Genomic DNA, 22,244 nt, shown 5'->3' with positions numbered 1-22,244 from the left:
TCCCGAATACAATTTACTCGTAATCCTGGATAAATCCTGTTCTGTGTCCATGGGTTAATTGTCAGTTGATAGTGAGAAAGTTGATGATGTAGTTGCCTTACACCCAGTGGCGTAGTGTGGGTTTCTAGTGCCCAGGGCAAGGCAAGTATTGTGCCCACCAGTCCAGAATTTTGTGCCACTGCTTACACCTTTCCATTAAGTCATGATGGGTGGGAGCCGGTACCAAGATATGAACCCTGTACCTACCAGCCTGAAGTTTGATGGCTTAAAAACCACACCATGGCTGGTACAAGGTACCACCATTCTTCATGAATCTTGCATTAGCAGCAAGGGATCTTTTATATGAATATTTCTACAGATGGGTCAGCACATACCAAAAATCAAACGTATGCAGGCCTCTAAAAATAGTGAAATTTTTTACACACAGTATTGGAGATAACCCACTACTATGATGCCTAGGGCTAGTGCTTTACAACACAGGCCTAGTGACAAATGCAAAACCAGTAGCCCGATCGGTTAGTGGCTTTTAAAAAAAAACCCCAAAAAAACAAACACCGCTAGCAAAAATGGGACAATGGTTTAGGATCAAAAATCACAAAATAGGGTAGGACATGCTGTTAAAAAAAAACCACCTAAATTATTATTAAATTATTTTCGAAACTTCATTCATCTCTACAGGTCGATAAATTTTCACTAAATAATACTAACACTAATAATAAAAAAAAACTAATTAAAATTTTAGAAAACTATACTCATGTACATAAAATAAAAATGAGAAGAAAACAGGTCAGCTGGTTTTTATTAGGTACTATATAGTGGTTGGGTTCCTTGAAATATTGTTTTTCAGCCTTATATAAAGTGTGTTGTAATTGATCAGAAATTTGGGCTAGTGGTTTATTTTGGTGGGCTAGTAGAATTTACAAACCCACTAGCCCTTTGGCTAGTGACACTTTCACAAAAATGTGTCATACTCTGCATTAGCAGCAAGGGATCTTTTATATGCACTTTCCCACAGACAGGACAGCATATATTACGGTCTTTGATATACCAAATGTGGGATGATTACGGCCAGGCTCATCTTGTCTCTGTCCATATGGGTGGGACATGGCCCAGTGGTAAAATGGTTGGTCGATCCTTTACAACTGGTATATCAAAGGTCATGGTATGTGTTATCATCCAGTCTGTGGAATAGTGCATATATGTAAATAACCATTGATTACTAAATAAATGTGCTCTAGTGGTGGTGTTAATCAAAAATCCCTGTTCATATAATGTGCTGATGTGTCAGTATTTGACATTCCTTGTTTCAAAAGTCATGGGGGTTGGGGGGGGGGGGGGGGAGGAGGATTGAAAATGGTAATTAGATCGAAGCATTTTAATACCATTTATATTGTTCTTGCTAAATACATGTTTGAATACATTTATTCTTGTAAAAAATGTACACGGTAATTAGTAGATAGTACAGTAAAATCCATCTAAACCGGACACCCATGGGACCAGGTAAAAAGTCTTGTTTTAAGGGGTATCTGGTTTAGAGAGGTTTGCTTCTGTAGTGGTAATTAAAAAGGGACCCATGAAAAATGTCAGGTTTTTAATGAATTCCAGTTTTACAACGGGTCCGGTTTTGAGGGGTTTCACTGTATAAAATGTTTTCTTTCTGGTTTTTATTCCTTAATACTTTTTTGTTTTCAGTTTGGTAAAACTCAAAGTGCCAAGAATCCGCTGAGTTATCTAGTTCTGATCATATCATTTGTACTCGCCTGGGCTGAAACGTGGTGGCTTGACTTTCGAGTCTTGCCTCACGAGAAGAAGATGAGAGAGAGAGCAAGAAGTGCAGGTAACTCAGTTTTTATATATATATATGTGTGTGTGAGAGAGAGAGACAGAGACAGACAGAGAGACAGAGACAGACAGACAGAGAGACAGAGACAGACAGACAGAGACAGAGCAAGAAGTGCAGGTAACTAGTTTTTTTTATATTTTTATATGTGAGACAAACAGCGAGAAGTGCAGGTAACTCTGGTTTTTTTATATGAGAGAGCGAGAAGTGCAGGGAACTCTGTTTTTATATATGAGAGAGGGAGACAGACAGACAGACAGAGACAAAGCAAGAAGTGCAGGTAACTGGGTTTTTTTTTATATGTTGGGGTTTTTTTTATATGTGAGAGAAACAGCGAAAAGTGCAGGTAACTCTGTTTTTGTATATGAGAGAGCGAGAAGTGCAGGGAACTCTGTTTTTATATATGAGAGAGGGATAGTAAGAAGTGCAGATAACTCTGTTTATATATATATATATATATATATACTCTTCAAAAAAAAAAAACAAAAGGGTACAAATGGGTTATAACTCCGATTTTATGTTTCCTACCGGTTCATGCTTTGTGAATATAAGGTCATTGCATGTCCCAAACACATTCCCACGGTTACATTCGATAAAACGCAGCTACTGTACAATAAAGTTCCAAAATGTGAATATTCGCAAAAACGCAGCCACATGCAAACCATGTCACCACTGCACGTGTGTTGTCTGCACGTGCAACATGAACACCGACAGTATAAAAGTGCAGGGTGTTTGCTTGCCTGGCCTCTGTATCTGGACATCCCACGTCTCAGTGAACCGCAGAGAAACAATGCCATCGGCCGACTAGACGCAGGCGAATCCAGAACGGCCGTTGCCAGGGCATTCCATGTGTTCCCAAGCACCATCTCCAGACTGTGGGACCGTTACCAGCAACATGGATCAACACGTGACCTCCCTAGATCCGGTCGACCACGGGTCACTACCCCCGGGCAGGACCGCTACATCCGGGTATGCCACCTTCGGGAACGATTGACTACTGCCACCTCCACAGCCGCAGCAATACCAGGTTTGCGCAGGATATCCGACCAGACCGTACGGAACCGCCTACGTGAGGTAGGAATTCGTGCCAGACGTCCAGTTCGAGGTGTCATCTTAACACCACAACACCGTCGACTCCGACTGCAGTGGTGCCAGATTCATCGACAATGGCCTCAACTGCGATGGAGACAGGTGTGGTTCAGTGACGAGTCCCGATTTCTGCTCCGACGTCATGATGGAAGATGTCGCGTCTATAGGCGTCGTGGTGAACGTTATGCGGCAAACTGCGTGCAGGAAGTGGACAGATTCGGCGGGGGTAGTGTCATGGTGTGGGCAGCCATCTCACACACTGGCAGAACTGACCTGGTCCACGTGCAGGGCAACCTGAATGCACAGGGCTACATTGACCAGATCCTCCGGCCACACATCGTTCCAGTTATGGCCAACGCCAACGCAGTGTTCCAACATGACAACGCCAGGCCTCACACAGCACGTCTCACAACGGCTTTCCTACAGAACAACAACATTAATGTCCTTCCTTGGCCATCGATATCACCGGATTTGAACCCAATTGAGCATCTATGGGACGAGTTGGACCGACAGCGACAGCGACAACCACAGCCCCAGACCCTGCCCGAGCTGGCAGCAGCCTTGCAGGCCGAGTGGGCCACCATCCCCCGGGACGTCATCCGTACTCTGGTTGCTTCAATGGGCAGGCGGTGCCAGGCAGTTGTCAACACACGCGGAGGCCACACCCGGTATTGACTCCAGATGACCTTGACCTTGGTGGTGTGTCCTATCACTTACTCACAATGGACTAGAGTGAATTGTGAACAATCCTGCAACATTTGGTAATTATCGGACTCACCATTCAATAATTAAATCAATTCTCCAAATGTTACGACAATGTGGTTTTGCGTTTCTTCTTTTGAAGAGTATATATATATATATATATATATATATATATATATAGATATAAGAGAGACAGCGAGAAATGCAAGGTATATTAGAGAGCGAGAAGTGCAGATAACTCTGTTTTTATATATATATATATATATGAGAGAGGGAGAGCGAGAAGTGCAGATAACTCTGTTTTTATATACTCTTGAAAAAAAGATGGGGAACCTGAAATATTAATGTTAATATCAACTATTAGACCAAACATATGTTTTGACCACAGACATCCTTGTAAAGAACGTTCAGTTCTGTTTATTAACACACCGAAACACATTCCATAGTTTGCACATGCATCATGCAGTTTCCCCGTACACATGCGTGGGGTGCCATTCTTGATTTTGACAATTTCCAGGAAGGTCGATTAATCACTGTGGAACATTATTTCTGTCAATCTTTATCATTCTGTTGATCATACAGTTGTTATTGTTTTGTTTTTAGTCATTTCACTTTTGACCCCAATCGTCCTTCAAGATCTTTGGTGGTCATAAAACCTACTGTAATACTGAACTACCAGTTGTAATGTTTGCCCAATTAATTCACTATTATCATATAACCATTCCCCACAGCTAATATACCTTACAATTTTGGCAATTGTAAATTCTTATTAGAGTTCCCCTACTTTTTTTGAAGAGTATATATGAGAGAGCGAAAAGTACAGGTAAATCTGTTTTTATATATGATAGTGGCAAGTGGAGGTAACTCTATTTTTTTATGTGGAGGTAAGGTGTCACTACACAGATTACTTCCGGGTGAGAGTTCATTCATCATGGTCCACTATAGTTCCTAATTGTGACACATGTTATGGTTCACATATTCACTTCTAGGAAATGGTGAAGAATTAAAACAATATGTATGTTTAATGGTAAGCCTTCTGGCTGTATTTTGCCCATGTTATTTTGTAATATTGTGCATCAACCTTTTGGGACATGGGTGTATAGCGCAAGAGACAGCCGGAGTGAATCGGTTAATGAACCACCTGTTCGGACCGGTACTACAGCCAGATGCGGTCATATAGCAACAACCTGAGACAGAAATGTTCTCAATTTTGGAGTGAAAATAAATGCTTATATAATGTATGTTTGCAATGGTGTATGTTGTTAGAACCAACGAGCACCCGTTCTATTGGCAATCTTCGTTTGAAGTTGGGCCATAGCAAATTGCTTGCCTGATATATGGTCAGTTTGGGATCGATCCCTGTTGATGGGCCCATTGCGCAATTTCTCTTTATACCCAGTGCACCACGACTGGCATATCAAATGCTGTGGTATGTGGTATCTTGTTTGTGGGGATTGTGCATATAAAAGATGCCTTGCTACTAATAGAAAAAATGTAATGGGTTTTCTCTCTAAGACTATATGTCAAAATTACCAAATGTTTGACATCCAATAGCCCATGAGTAATAAATCAATATGCTCCTGTGGTAAACAAAACAAATTGCCCTGAATATGTATAAATATTTTGTCCCTGAATTTGTATAAATATTTTGTCCCTGAATATGTATAAATATTTTGTCCCTGAATATGTATAAATATTTTGTCCCTGAATATGTATAAATATTTTGTCCCTGAATATTGTATGTCCAGGGATGGGAATTCTCCTCGGATCAGCTGTTTTCCTCTCATGGAACATTACGTTTCTTCGCATTTTAATCATCCTTTCCTCCAAAATGTGCTAGATTTCCTCGTTTTTAGAGTTCACCAATTCCCACCCCTACGTCCCTGAACATATATAAATAATGTATATCCTTGATTATGTACAAATATTATATGTCTTTATTTTGTTTGTTTTTCAGGTCACAGCCATGTTGTCACAGAGAGAACTCCACTGTTGCCAGGTGACCAGTCACGTGACGATCCAAGCAGATACTACTCTCCTGTTGAATCACCAGAACGTAAGTTTTTAAATTATTTATTTTGATTGATTTATTAACCGAGCATGTGTAACTATTGAACACTCCCCGAAGTGGTCAGACTAAGCCCACAGCTAAAAGCTGGTGGGGAATGGCAGGTGTGTGACACAGATAGCCACAAGAGACAAACACCTGTTGCGGTTGGACAGACAAGATTGGGATGTGGAGGTGGACAGCAAAAGAAGTTGAAAGATAGGAGTTACCAGATCGGGAAGAAATGAGATGGAATTCAAAGGAGAGAAAGGAAAGGGGACTTTGGGATTAAAAAAAAAAGAAGGAGACAGCAATATGACATCATATTTCACATGAACAGTCTGAGCTAGAATTGGAGAAGCAATGTCATGTTATGATGTTGCTTCTCAAAGTTACGTGATTATACTTGTTGTTATACAATGTGCTTTGTCCGATTTTTATTAACTCAGCTATGTTGAACCATGTGAATAATAACATGTAGATACTACTTACCTATAGAAGAAATTTGGTTTGTTTAACAACACCACTAGAGCATATTGATTTATTGATCATCAGCTATTGGATGTCAAACATTTGGTAATTTTGACCTGTAGTCTTAGAGAGGAAACCTGCTACATTTTTTTATTAGTAGCAAAGGATCTTTTATATGCAACATCCTACAGACAGGATAGCAGATACCACGGCCTTTGATATAGCAGTCATTTGCACTGACTGGAATGAGAAATAGCCCAGTGGTCACACCGATGAGGATTGATCCCAGACCGACTGCACCTCAAGCAGGCCCTTTACCACTGGGCTACGTCCCGCCCCCACTTTCCTATCGAGTTCTCAGAATGTACATTATCGTCATTTAGATCAAGAGGATACTACTCTCCTGTCAACTTGTTCCTGTAAGTTCATATAAGTGTATCGAGTGGATACTACTCTCCTGTCGACTTGTTCCTGTAAGTTCATATAAGTGTATCGAGTGGATACTACTCTCCTGTAGACTCGTTCCTGTAAGTTCATATAAGTGTATCGAGTGGATACTACTCTCCTGTCGACTTGTTCCTGTAAGTTAATATAAGTGTATCGAGTTGATACTACTCTCCTGTCGACTCGTTCCTGTAAGTTGATATAAGTGTATCGAGTGGATACTACTCTCCTGTCGACTCGTTCCTGTAAGTTGATATAAGTGTATCGAGTTGATACTACTCTCCTGTCGACTCGTTCCTGTAAGTTGATATAAGTGTATCGAGTGGATACTACTCTCCTGTCGACTCATTCCTGTAAGTTGATATAAGTGTATCGAGTGGATACTACTCTCCTGTCGACTTGTTCCTGTAAGTTCATATAAGTGTATCGAGTGGATACTACTCTCCTGTCGACTCGTTCCTGTAAGTTGATATAAGTGTATCGAGTGGATACTACTCTCCTGTCGACTCGTTCCTGTAAGTGCATATAAGTGTATCGAGAGGATACTACTCTCCTGTCAACTTGTTCCTGTAAGTTCATATAAGTGTATCGAGTGGCTACTACTCTCCTGTCAACTCGTTCATATAAGTGCATCAATTAAAATGTACTCTCTTATACTAGCTCTAGTTAAAGTTTGTTAGTTAGTTTTGTTTAACGACACCACTAGAGCACATTGATTTCTTAATCATCGGCTATTGGATATCAAACATTTGGTAATTTGACACAGAGGAAACTCGCTACTTTTTTCAATTAGTAGCAAGGAATCTTTTATGTGCATCATCCCACAGACAGGATAGCACATACCAATGCCAGTCGTGGTGCACTGGCTGGAACGAGAAATAGCACAATGGGCCCACCGACAGGGATCGATCCCAAACCGACCGCACATCAAGTGAGTGTTTTAGGGTAATGATGCATACCCTGATATTTTCAGATATAATTTAGTTTTTTACTGATATATCAACAGCCGTGGTTCACTGGCTGGAACTATCTGTAGTCACTGCTATGTAAGTTATGTAATTATCTAGATCAAGTACCGGGTAGTTACTACTGTCCTATAGTCATCAGAAAGTAAGTTCTATAATTATTAGTACCTACCAGGGGACTGTCAGTTTCATCTCTGTCTGTCTGTCCATCCATCCGTCTGACCCACACACAGATTTCTGGACTTTTTAAACAATCAAGCTGCTTTTTTGTGTATAGCAGTATCATAAAGAGTAAAGTTTGTTTTATGTAACGACGCCACTAGAGCATATTGATTTTGTATCTTATCTGACACTGTTTTTTTGGAGGAAACCTGCTGTCGCCACATAGGCTACTCTTTTACGACAGGCAGCAAGGGATCTTTTATTTGCACTTCCCACAGGCAGGATAGCACAAACCATGGCCTTTGTTGAACCAGTAATGGATCGATCATTGGTTGGTGCAAGTGGTTTACACCTACCCATTGAGCCTTGTGGAGCACTCACTCGGGGTTTGGAGTCGGTATCTGGATTAAAAATCCCATGCCTCGACTGGGATCCGAACCCAGTACCTACCAGCCTGTAGATCGATGGCCTAACCATGACGCCACCGAGGCTGGTATATCATAAAGAGATACAGATCATGTTTGACTTTCTGGTGCATTTGCTCCTTTTTGACTGAGTTATGGCCCTTGAACTTACGAGATTAAAAAGAAATATTTGTTGGACCTGGTAGGGGACATATATTGCTTTAGCAGTACTCTCAGAATGCTTGTTTAAGTCAAGTAGATGCTGCCATCCTAATGAGTCATTAGAACAAAAGTTAGTGTAATTATTTAGTTTTCATAGGACTGTATGTACAGCTTATCTAATGCTGTCTCCAGGGCTCAGATTTAACATCAGCAATTGTCGTTGGTGAGATATAAACTGCCGTCGGTGAGATATAAACTGCCGTCGGTGAGATAGATATAAACTGCTGTCGGTGAGATATAAACTGCCGTCGGTGAGATATAAACTGCCGTCGGTTGGGTGTGTCACTGATGGCACTTTTGTGCTATTGGTAAAGCTTCTCACTGGCGGCAAAATTTATAAACCTGTGTGAACATTATCTGCCCATATTTAGCATTATATGGACAATGACACAATCTGTTCTGTGTCGTAAATTTGCACCTGTACAAAACTCATTAAAATCAGGTAACATTTTAATAAATTTGCACCTGTACGAAATTCACGAAAAACAGGTAACATTTTATAAATTTGCACCTGTACGAAATTCATGAGTAACAGGTAATATGTTTATAAATTTGCACCTGTATGAAACTCATGAAAAACAGGTAACATTTTTATAAATTTACACCTGTACGAATTCACAAAAAACAGGTAACAATTTAATAAATTTGCACCTGTACGAAACTCATGAAAAACAGGTAACATTTTTATAAATTTGCACCTGTACGAAACTCATGAAAAACAGGTAACATTTTTTTTTAATTTGCACCTGTAGGAAACTCATGAAAAACCAGGTAACATTTTTAAAAATTTGCACCTGTACGAAATTCACGAAAAACCAGGTAACAATTTTTTTAAATTTGCACCTGTATGAACTTCATGAAAAAACAGGTAAGAGGCTCTCCAACATCACCTATTAGTTTAATCCAGGTGTAGGTTCAGTCAGACATCGCTAAGCATTTGCAAAATATTTTGACTGGTTCCCAAAATGGTCATTCGGTTCAGTGTGAGTAGCGTAAAAAAAAAGCAACAACAGTTCAGCAAAAGTTAGTGACAAACGGCTGGATGAACTTATCCAAGTACACCACTGACGTAACATCATTTATTATTGCGTGTCTATAAATAAATTTTCTGTGTGTGGGATGGCACATATAAAAGATCCCTTGCTGCTAATCAAAAAGAGTAGCCTGCAGCCTTTGATATACCAGTCGTGGTGCACTGGCTGCAACGACAAATAGCCTGCTGACGGGGATTGATCCTAGATCGACCATGCTTCAAGCTAGTGCTTTACCACTAGGCTACGCCCCGCCATTAAAGGGACAGTCCTGAGTTTGTTGCCATTGTAAGATGTTCCAACTAATACAATATTTTAATGACTAAAATTACACACTAAATATTGTTTCTTCTTTAGAATATAGGTGTTTGTATATTCAGTGTTTCTTTCTGTCCTATTATTTGTATGTAGCCCAAACTGGATTTTGTCTCCCAACAATTTTGTACGTACGAAAAAATATATATCGGGGAAAACGAAATGAAGTTATAGGTTGTACAATACTGGGACAATCAGAAACACATTTAAATATACAGACACTGATATTTTATGCAGGAAAATGTATTTTATTCAAATTTGTTGTCCTTGAAACGTCTCTGGAAGGAAGGAAGGAAATGTTTATTTAACGACGCACTCAGCACATTTTATTTACGGTTATATGGCATCAGACATATGGTTAAGGACCACACAAATATTGAGAGAGGAAACACGCTGTCACCAATTCATGGGCTACTCTTTTCGATTAGCAGCAAGGGATCTTTTATATGCACCATCCCATAGACAGGATAGCACTTACCACGGCCTTTGATGTACGTCGTGGTGCACTGGCTGGAGCGAGAAATAGCGCAATGGGCCCACTGACGGGGATCGATCCCAAACTGACTGCACATCAACCTAGTGCTTTACCACTAGGCTACGCCCCGCCATTAAGTGGACAGTCCTGAGTTTGTTGCCATTGTAAGATGTTCCGCCCAATAAAATATTTTAATGACTAAAATTACATACTAAATATTGTTTGTTCTTTAGAATATAGGTGTCTGTATATTCAGTGTTTCTTACTGTCCTATGTATGTAGCCCAAACTAGATTTAGTATGTATCAGTGTTCTAGCTAGGATTTTGATGGGGAAGGGCGCTAATTTAATTGTAGGGCATTTTTAACGAGAAAATCTTAATTTTGAAGCAAGTGCTGGATATGATCGAATTTTTTACATTCATAAATACCATATATGTAGAAATATCTATGCTGATTTTAATTTACAAAACGTTTTTGGAAGGAGGGGGACAATCAATTTCTAAACCCAAATTTATTATTCTTAAATTTGGATGTTTGATGAAACAGTACATTCATCGCCGTATGCAATATTATTGTACTACCGTATTTTCCCGTGTATTATGCGCACTTTTTTTCCAGAAAATACAGGTTAAAAATGGGGGTGCACACTATACATAGCAATAGAAAAAATATCTTTGTCTGTGACATGTAACTACGCAAGTACTAGCCTTTATTTAATGTGACATGTAGGTCTATGTACTCAAATACCTAACTTAAGTTTTATTTCTTGAATATACCGCTTCTTTCGCTTTTTGTTAATTTTGGTGACGGGGAAAACGGTACATCTTGCATTCACTGTCGATTTTGTGGTTTAAAAAAACGGTGCGCATTATATTGTGGTTTATGTTTTTTTTCTTGGAATAAACGTTCAAAGTGGGGGGTGCGCATTATACACCGGTGCGCATTATACACCGGTGCGCATAATACATGGGAAAATACGGTAATGTACTAAATATAGACACTATTAATTTTTTTTCGTTCCAGCCAGTGAAACATGACCGGAATGTGCCATGGTATGTGCTATCCTGTCTGTGGGATGGTGTATATAAACGATGAAACTAATGGAAAAAAGTAGCGGGTTTTTCTCTAAGACTAAATTTCAAAATTAGCAAATGTTTGACATCCAATAGCCGATTATTAATAAATCAATATGCTCTAGTGGTGTCGTTAAATAAAATCAAACTTTAACTATTAAAATGTTTTACAAAATGTTGGATCACCTAAAAAATCATATTCTTTTTTTGTTATATATAGTATTTATACCATTTAATATCATGCCCAAATGTAATTTAAAATAAATAAATAAAATAATTAAAAGAAATCAAGAAATGAAAAAAAGAGAATGATTAGAAATAAATAAAAAGAAATAAAGAAATAAAAGAACAAAATTTTTTTAAAAAAGGACATAAGGACATATTTGTAACAAGTTGCTCACTGCATTTAAAAACGGCTATTATTGCATGTCAAGGTCTAGATAGATTTCATTAAATAGCTTTTGTAGACATGCTTTTAACAAAACACAGTTATGCCTGCATAGACCAAATAACCAGTGTTGCTAGTTTACTCTGTGCCATATTATAAAGATGCAATCAATGTGTCATTGATAAGGACTACTGACATCAGTTAAACCTATATGTATCTTGGTCTGGATATTTACAAAGGCAACAATTACTTTCAAAAATTTACTTAACAAAATAAATTTCGCATTTGACGTTCTGTCGAAGTTTATCATGATGGTCTACTTTCAACTAGGTGTTTGCTAGGTGGTGTGTGGTTATGTGCGTGACGGTGTGAGGATTACTTCGCATTCAGGCTTTGTAAGACTGCCTGTCTGCTCATCTGCAGTCATATTGACTAACAATAGAAAAGAAAAAAACATATCACGTTACTGCTGTCGGCTTTCACAACTGTGGCCAAACAATGTATTGTCAAACGTTTTTTAGTTGGGAATTCAGACCCGTAACAACACTGTACATGCTTTGAGAGGAAAGCAAGATTTTGTATTTTTGTTTGACAATGAATTAGGGCAGAGCTGCGATAATCAGGGGCAGTGTGGAAAAAACCCATGGCAGGGCGGCACAAAACGGGGGCAGGGTGCAGCACCCCTCTATTTATTGCTAGCTAGAACACTGTGTATGAAGAAATATATATACATTGGGAAACGAAATGAAGTGTCAGCTAGTACAATACTGGGACAGTCAGAAACACATTTAAATATACAGACACTGATATTTTATGCAGGAAACTGTATTAATTCAAATGTGTTGTCCTTGAAACGTCTCTGGTAGTCCACAACATCTTAGCAATGGCAACAAACTCAGGACTGCTCCTTTAAGAAAAGAACCGGCCTCGGGGGCGTCGTGGTTAGGCCATCGGTCTACAGGCTGGTAGGTACTGGGTTCAGATCCCAGTCAAGGCATGGGATTTTTAATCCAGATACCGACTCCAAACCCTGAGTGAGTGCTCCGCAAGGCTCAATGGGTAGGTGTAAACCACTTGCACCGACCAGTGATCCATAACTGGTTCAACAAAGGCCAAGGATTTATGCTATCCTGCCTGTGGGAAGACGAAATAAAAGATCCCTTGCTGCCTGCCATAAAAGAATAGCCTATGTGGCAACAGCAGGTTTCCTCTATAAAAAAAAACAGTGTCAGAATGATCATATGTTTGACGTCCAATAGCCGATGATAAGATAAAAAATCAATGTGCTCTAGCGGCGTCGTTAAATAAAATAAACTTTACTTTTACTTTTAAGAAAAGTATTGACTTAATGTGCGTGTTAAACATGTAATCTGTAATTTCCAATTTAGTACTCAACAACGGGGCTCATAATACCGGTCTTCAGATTTCACTAAAACTACCATTTCCGGTACGTTGTCGGTAAAATCATGGAACCGAAATTTTGATTCCCATGAATATTATATTAAATACGACTATTCAACGAAAATAATAATAACAGTTTTTGATGGGTTCCCATGATCACTAGGCACGGAACCGAAAAAGTGTTTAAAAGTGAAGTTTGAAATCCTATGGCCTGAAACAGGAAGTAAAGTATAGCCTGCTGTTACGTTTTAAGAAGCGGGCCAAAAGAAATATGACCTACTAAGGGGAAATTATGTCTTGCTACAAATAAGACAATACACAGGTTGAGGGGACGGTTTGTGACAGTGTGTGGAAATTAGGACCTCAGAGATACATGTATATATTTTTGTTATTATTATTTAACTCTTTTTTTTAAATTCATAACCATACAGTTAATACAATAACTTTATGTAACAGATCCAATGTTTATAAATAAATTTATGAATGTGAAATGTATACACAAAATACTAATAACAATATTAATACTAGTCCTGTCCTTAAACAAAATCCTAAAAGCAGTATTCAAAATACAGAAGAAAAAAATCCACCCCCACAACATATGGACATTATAAATTAAAAAGATCTATACAGTCGGACCTCGTTATCTCGATCTATGTAAACTCATTATCCCAGGAAATGGTTCCACGACATCATTTTCATCAAAGGCTAGTTTCAACTCGGTCCAGTTATCTCAAATCTTGGGCCATTTTGTCCGTTCCCTTCAACATCGAGATAGACCGGCCTCGGTGGCGTTGTGGCAGGCCATCGGTCTACAGGCTGGTAGGTACTGGGTTCGGATCCCAGTCGAGGCATGGGATTTTTAATCCAGATACCGACTCCAAACCCTGAGTGAGTGCTCCGCAAGGCTCAATGGGTAGGTGTAAACCACTTGCACCGACCAGTGATCCATAACTGGTTCAACAAAGGCCATGGTTTGTGCTATCCTGCCTGTGGGAAGCACAAATAAAAGATCCCTTGCTGCCATTCGGAAGAGTAGCCCATGTAGTGGCGACAGCGGGTTTCCTCTCAAAATCTGTGTGGTCCTTAACCATATGTCTGACGCCATATAACCGTAAATAAAATGTGTTGAGTGCGTCGTTAAATAAAACACTTCTTTCTTTCTTTTTCAACATCGAGATAAGAGTCAGAGATATATTTTAGTGCATTATGGAATTATAAAATGACAGATTTACAAAATAAATAGCAGATGAGATGATCGTGCAGACATCTGTCTCTTGAAAAATGACCTGTGATTTTTTGGTGGGTTTGGCTGGTGAATTTCTGTTTCAACTGCTAGGTCTAAAAAATAGACTGCCACTACATCGACAGAAATAAGCAGAATTTTTTCATTTATCCACCGGACAAATACACTGCAAAATCTACTTGTCCAGTAATATTTTGACTTGTCAAATATTTTGTTTTATTCAAGTACAAGGACTGTATTTGAGCTCAAAATTAAACTGCATTGAACATTTTACTTGTCCACCATCAAGCAGATTTTCACTTGTCATGACAAACGGACAAGTGCTTATTTCGAACACTGCACTATTTCAAGCCTTACAACAATCTTCATGATATTCTGTCTGAATATATCACTGCCACTAGTATCTGCTTTATAAGGCTTTCTGAATGTATCACTACCACTAGTATCTGCTTTATACGGCTTTCTGAATATATCACTACCACTAGCATCTGCTTTATAAGGCTTTCTGAATATATCACTACCACTAGCATCTGCTTTATAAGGCTTTCTGAATATATCACTGCCACTAGCATCTGCTTTATACGGCTTTCTGAATATATCACTACCACTAGCATCTGCTTTATACGGCTTTCTGAATATATCACTGCCACTAGCATCTGCTTTATACGGCTTTCTGAATATATCACTACCACTAGTATCTGCTTTATACGGCTTTCTGAATATATCACTGCCACTAGTATCTGCTTTATACGGCTTTCTGAATATATCACTGCCACTAGTATCTGCTTTATACGGCTTTCTGAATATATCACTACCACTAGTATCTGCTTTATACGGCTTTCTGAATATATCACTACCACTAGTATCTGCTTTATACGGCTTTCTGAATATATCACTACCACTAGCATCTGCTTTGTAAGGCTTTCTGAATATATCACTACCACTAGCATCTGCTTTGTAAGGCTTTCTGAATATATCACTACCACTAGCATCTGCTTTATAAGGCTTTCTGAATGTATCACTACCACTAGTATCTGCTTTGTAAGGCTTTCTGAATGTATCACTACCACTAGCATCTGCTTTATAAGGCTTTCTGAATGTATCACTACCACTAGCATCTGCTTTATAAGGCATTCTGAATGTATCACTACCACTAGCATCTGCTTTGTAAGGCTTTCTGAATATATCACTACCACTAGTATCTGCTTTGTAAGGCTTTCTGAATATATCACTACCACTAGCATCTGCTTTGTAAGGCTTTCTGAATATATCACTACCACTAGTATCTGCTTTGTAAGGCTTTCTGAATGTATCACTACCACTAGTATCTGCTTTGTAAGGCTTTCTGAATGTATCACTACCACTAGTATCTGCTTTGTAAGGCTTTCTGAATATATCACTACCACTAGCATCTGCTTTGTAAGGCTTTCTGAATATATCACTACCACTAGCATCTGCTTTGTAAGGCTTTCTGAATATATCACTACCACTAGCATCTGCTTTATAAGGCTTTCTGAATATATCACTGCCACTAGCATCTGCTTTATACGGCTTTTTGAATATATCACTACCACTAGTATCTGCTTTGTAAGGCTTAAATTGCAGTTTCATTCAATGATGCAGTTGTGTGTGGGCTAAAGACCATTGCACGCATACATGTAGGCGTCACGCAACTGCGACAGGCCATGCAACAGCAAAACAACGGGATTTGATGTGCCCCCAAGTCATAAAACAAAAACATTGCTTGCTTGTCTCAGGGCCACAGGCAATGTGTGTGAAATGGATCAGAACAGGTTCCATTTCGTCTCACACATAGCGCTGTTGCATCCACACAGAACGTGGCCAAAAGTTCAGGGTCACAAAATGCTCTTACAGATGAAGATATGCCTAAACTGATTGAATTGTATCAACATTAACAAAATTTATACTACATTTACGTTTTCACGAATATCAGGATTGAGACAAAGTTAGTCATTGTTATTTATACAGCTATTTTTAAACTGTCCAAAAAGAAATAAAAATCTCACTAAAACATTAACAAAATCTTTACAACATTTAAGTTTTCACGAATATTGCAATTGAGACAAACAAAGTAAGTCGGACATGTGTTATTAATACAGCTATTTTTAAACTGTCCCAAAAGAAATAAAAAACTCACCAAAACATTAACAAAATCTATACAACATTTAAATTTTCATGGATATCGCTGATTGAAACAAAGAAAGTAAGTCGGATGTTTGTTATTTATACAGCTGTTTAAGAAAAAGAAAAAAACTCACCAAAACTACATGTATAGAGTGCAATTGGCCACATGATAACATTATTTTGGCTTCATACCCAATAAATGTAATATTTTTACCAAAGTGCATTTTAGTTTTATTTTAGTTTTTAAAATTAAAATGTATTATTGTTCAAAATATATGGTAGTTGTGGGGGTTTTTCAGTCTTTTTCCATATATGGGATTGGTAATTTATAGTTTATTTGAATCCCAGAAGTACCGTTGCTTGCATGAGCAACTGAACTGTTGCAAACCATGGCGCCGCTGATGTCAAGACATCTGTTGTGTTGAAATTAAAATGCATTATTGTTCAGTATGTAAGGTTGTTATTTTCTCTCCACATATTTACCAAATATGGGATTGGTAATTTAAACTTTACTTCAGTCGTGGAAATGCCATTGCTTGTGTGAGAAACTGAACTGTTGCAAACCACGGCACCGCCGACATCATGACGTCTGTTGTGTTGCCGTTGTCTCTCTGTCGCTGTGTCACGTCTCCTCTGCGGTGCATTGGCCTGCTGATCATTGTACTTGTTTACAATGTACAACTTCAGTGGGTTGTTGTTTCAAATCCTTGACCTGAACACAGAAAAAGTTCAAACTGTGTTGTTCTCTGCTGTAGGTTCTTCAAAGACAGTCTGCTGTTAGAATAATAGCGTGACGTCATGGGTAGGGCATTCATTTTCTAGAATCACCTCCCGGTACACACTAATTTCCTCCACTAGATAATCAACACATGCAATAACAGGGTTACGTGACGGGTGTGGATTACGTGTGTTTATCTTCTGTTGAGAAGTCACTGTCCTCTAGGCCATGAAAACATTTTGTATTGCACGTAGCACACATAACAGTATGTAACATATCACATTTGAAAAATGATACATCACCGCTTTGATTTATTTCGTGTGAAATCCCACTAAACAGAATAAGAGTGCAGGGCCATGTGCATTATGGGTATTATACAGTGGAACCCAGGGTTTCGACCAGAGAACAAGGAGGATAAAATTAAGTACCCTAACAGTGGTTTTTTCCTGATTGTAAAATGGGTAAAAATGTGTACCCTAAAATATTTGTATGGTCCCTGACACTGCTATGTTTGTGATCTGGGACAATAAATTAAAAAAAAAAAAAAAAAAAAAAATAATAATAATAATAATAATAATATTTGTATGGTAATGATGCATACCCTGAAATTTTCAGATATAATTATGTTTTAATGTTAAAAAGTTGTTTAAATGTTCCTGCATGACTTTTAACATTTTTGGTGGGTTTTTTGGGTGGGGTTTTTTTGTTTTGTTTAACAACACCACTAGAACACATTTATTAATCATTGGCTACTGGATGTCAAACATTTGGTAATTTGGACATAGAGTCTTAGATAGGAAACCGGCTACTTTTTTATGCACCATACCACAGACAGGATAGCACATACCACGGCATTTGATATAATTATACTAGTCGTGGTGCACTGGCTGGAACGAGAAATAATCCAATGGGTCCACCGACGGGGATCGATCCCAAACTGACCGTGCAAGTGTTTTAGGGTAATGATGCATACCCTGAAATGTTCAAATATAATTTAGTTTTTAAATCTTGCATAAAATTTTGAAAATTAATAGATACATTTTAATAATTTTTAAATATGGTAGATGATAGTAAGAGAACTGTTGTTTAAATTCTGTGTCCCAATTCGACAACATTCAAAACCATAAGAGGGGGGACATAGCCCACTGGTAAAGCGTTCGCTTGATGCGCAGTCAATCTAGGTTCGATCCCTGTTGGTGGACACATTAGGCTATTTCCCGTTCCAACCAGTGCTTCACAACTGGTGTAACTAAGACCGTGGTATGTACTATCCTGTCTGTGGGATGGTGCATATAAAAGATCCCTTGCTGCTAATTGGATAGAGTATCTAATGAAGTGGCGACAGCGGGTTTCCTTCCTCAATATCTGTGTGGTCCTTAACCATTGTTTGATGCCATATAACCGTGTTGAGTGCGTTGTTAAATAAAACATTTCCTTCCTTCCTTCAGTACCATAATCGCCTAATAGGGGCTCTTATTATTGGTTTTGGTTTTGATTAAATACCCGCAAATTATTTTCTGGCCGAAATCCTGAAACCTGAATTAAGTAGTCACTTGACTAAAAAGGCCACCTTAGTCTTCAGTCAATTAGTGGTATCAATTGATCTGTATATTACATGTAAGTAGCGACCTAAAGATAGAGACCACCTCAGGTTTGTTTGTTATTAAACAGGCAAGAGTATGATAACATGTATAAAATAAACACCTAAAGATACAGACCACCTCAGGTTTGTTTATTATTAAACAGGCAAGAGTATGATAACCTGAATAAAATGACCACCTAAAGATAGAGACTGCCTCAGTTTTAACTGTTATCTAACAGGTAACTGTATGATCATTAACCTGTATAAAATAACCACTTAAAGAAAGAGACCACCTCAATTTTGCCTTTTATCTAACAGGTAAGAGTGTAATGAACCTGTATAAAATGACCACCAAATGAAAGAGACCACCTCAGTTGTTTGTATTATTTGACAGGTAACAGTATGATAATGAACCTGTATAAAATGACCACTTAAATTAATGAAAGAGACCACCTCAATTTTTTCTATTATCTAACAGGTAACAGTATGGTAATTAACCTGTATTTAACACAGATTGGCTAATATAAAATTATTTCATTACAGTGAATGTCAGATATTGCATAAATTTGCCCTTCACCCCACCCCCCACACACACCACTGTAATCACCCATATAATGTTGTGAAAAACAAACTGTACATACTGATTGGGATTGTTTCTATTGTTCAGTTACTTTATTTCAGTTCCTCCCTCGCTTCCCTGGTAAACATTGCTGTTACCAATACCTTTCCCCACCACTCTTGATCACCTCTATTGATTCTGTCATGATTAGCCCTTAAATTGAGGATTGTCTGTAATATTGATCTGTTGTTTTTCTTTAATTTTAATCCTCGCCACTTACCAGTATTAATATTAATTTTCCAACTTCCTTGTTCACCCCCAACTGCCCCAGATCTCGCCCACAATGCTTTCATGAACAGGGAGGGTCTGTAATACTCATTCATTATATTATGTTATCCTTCCCTTGGTAACCTTTCTAGCACAAATACCTCCACTCCACCCTATCCCATCCCACCCTGCCTCACCACCCCCACTACCTTAATTCCCCCCCCCCAACTGTTCCTTTCCTTGAACAGCCCTAGACTGATGTTTAAGTGTCACAGTCCCTACCCTTGTGAACATTTGTAGCACAAATACTATCCTCCTTGCCATCCCCCCACTATCTTAATCCCCCCCTCCCAACTTGAACATCGGCCTATACTGATGTTGAAATGTTCCTGTAAATAGAAATATGCTCATGTACTCCCTATTGATTGGGTCCCGCTATATTCACGAGTTGACCTCACGCGACCCGGGAGAGGTAATCAGGCCATAGCTACGGGTGACGAGTCATCATGCTACTTTCCGCACGACTGATCGCACATACTGCCGTATATATAAGTAAGGAAAGTCGCCTGTTGGAGAAGGATGTTGTTGAACTGAGAACACTATTGATTATGGACAGTCAGTTGATTTCCAACTAAACTTGAGAGATTCGGGATATATAAACGTATCAGCATGGCTGCATTTTTCATTAATTTTGGGAGGAAAATAATGGGGGTTCAAGGAAAACACGGTACGTAGCTGTCGTCTATTTACCTTCTCTTTGTTTACGTTTTCTTACAACGACGTGCGTGAAGTCAGGACGGGGGGGGGGGGGGGGGGGATCTGTGACGTGACTAATTACCCAACACTGTTTACAGATAGTGGTTAGGAAAGAAAAGGAATGGAATGGAATGGAATGTAGGTTTAGAAACAGCCCATTTTAAAACATTACAGCTGTTTGGAATTAAGGAAGGAAGAAATGTTTTTTTATTTAGTGACACACTCAACACAATCTACTGGGGGTTTTTTTTTTGGGGTTGGGGGGGTTTTGGGGGTTTTCTTCCTTTTTTCTTTTTTTTGTGTGTGTTTTTCTACTGTTAATATTATATACATACACATATACATTTTAATCTACTGTTAATATTATATACATATTCATTACATTTTAATCTACTGTTATGTACAAAATCAACACATTTTAATCTACTGTTATATACAAATCCAGCACATTTTAATCTACTGATATATACACATATATTCATACTAAACACATTTTAATCTACTGTTATATAAAATCTCAACACATTTTATTAAAATTAATCTACTGTTATATATACATACAATGACATTTTAATCTACTGTTATGTAAAATCTCAAGACATTTTAATCTACTGTTACATAAAATCTGAACACGTTTTAGTCTATTGTTATATAGTGTCAGACATGATTTAAAACCATACAGTTGAGAGAGGACACCAACTGCCACCACTATTTTCAATTTGTGTTTATTTATATTTATTTCTGTCAATCCATATATATATACTGATGGATAGAAATAAGGGACCATATTTAATTCACAACTAGCATAGTAATGTCTGTATTTCATACCAAGTTGTAGTGTGGGACTGAATGTCTGTACTGTCTGTGCTGCCTATATGATTCCAGTCAACTTCGGACAATATGAATTGATTTTTGATATAGTCATTATTTCTTGTTGCTGTCTGTGTAATCCTTTATTTCTTTCCATCAGTATACAATTAAGGTTTAAGCATGCTGTCCTGGGCATAAAACTCAGCTATCTGGACTGTCTGTCCAGGACAGTGGGTTAGTGGTTAGTTGTTAGTGATCAGTGAGAGAGAAATCGGTGTAGTAACTTACCCATTGAGTCATTAAACTTGCCCCTGTGGGAGCCAGAACCAAGATGCTAACCCAGTATCTACCAAATTTAAGTCTAATGGCTTAACCACTACCCCACTGAGGCTTGTTATTTTCAATTGGCTGCAACGGATCTTTTATTCTTATCCACATGGTTCAACATAACAGAATTAATAAAAACCACAGGTAATGACATAAATTTTGGAAGCAACATCATAAAGTAAGGGACCATACATAATTTTCAACATTTTCACGAGCGTACAAACCGTATGGGGGGGGGGGGGGGGATGTAAGGGGCCAGCGTACACCTTTTTTGAAAATGAAAAATGTCGATCAACATTTTTCATTTGGGGATGTACACTTTTAGGGGAGGGGAGAGAGACGGGGGGGGGGGGGGGGTCAAAAGTGTACGGTTTCTACGCTCGTGAAAATGTTGAAAATTATGGACGGCCCCTAACGGTTATGAAGCTTTAGTCTGTTTTTAAAGGGTATTTCCCTGCTTCATTGTCATACTCTTCTTTCACTCTATTGTCACTGATGGGCCTCGGTGGCGTAGTTGTTAGGTCATCAGTCTACAGGCTGGTAGGTACTGGGTTCGGATCCCAGTCGAGACATGGGATTTTTAATCCCGATACCGACTCCAAACCCTGAGTGGCTCAATGGGTAGATGTAAACCACTTGCACCGACCAGTGATCCATAACTGGTTCAACAAAGGCCATGGTTTGTGCTATCCTGCCTGTGGGAAACGCAAATAAAAGATCCCTTGCTGCTAATCGGAAGAGTAGCCCATGTAGTGGTGACAGCGGGTTTCCTCTCAAAATCTGTGTGGTCCTTAACTATATGTCCGA

General features: G+C 38.6%; 1 protein-coding gene across 2 annotated transcripts in view; it reads left to right on the top strand.

Moving 5' to 3' along the window:
- LOC121384964 (steroidogenic acute regulatory protein-like) overlaps positions 1-22,244 on the top strand; it is a 49,039-nt gene that overhangs the window by 15,087 nt on the left and 11,708 nt on the right. For both annotated transcript variants that reach the window (XM_041515456.1, XM_041515457.1), the window contains 2 exons: positions 1,693-1,837; positions 5,589-5,687. In XM_041515456.1, the coding sequence (XP_041371390.1) occupies positions 1,693-1,837; positions 5,589-5,687 (244 nt within the window). The remainder of the gene's footprint in view (positions 1-1,692; positions 1,838-5,588; positions 5,688-22,244) is intronic.

The sequence above is a fragment of the Gigantopelta aegis genome, chromosome 11 (genome assembly GCF_016097555.1).
Source record: "Gigantopelta aegis isolate Gae_Host chromosome 11, Gae_host_genome, whole genome shotgun sequence".
Lineage (NCBI taxonomy): Eukaryota > Metazoa > Mollusca > Gastropoda > Neomphalida > Peltospiridae > Gigantopelta > Gigantopelta aegis.
This window is presented reverse-complemented; position numbering and strand designations above follow the sequence as displayed.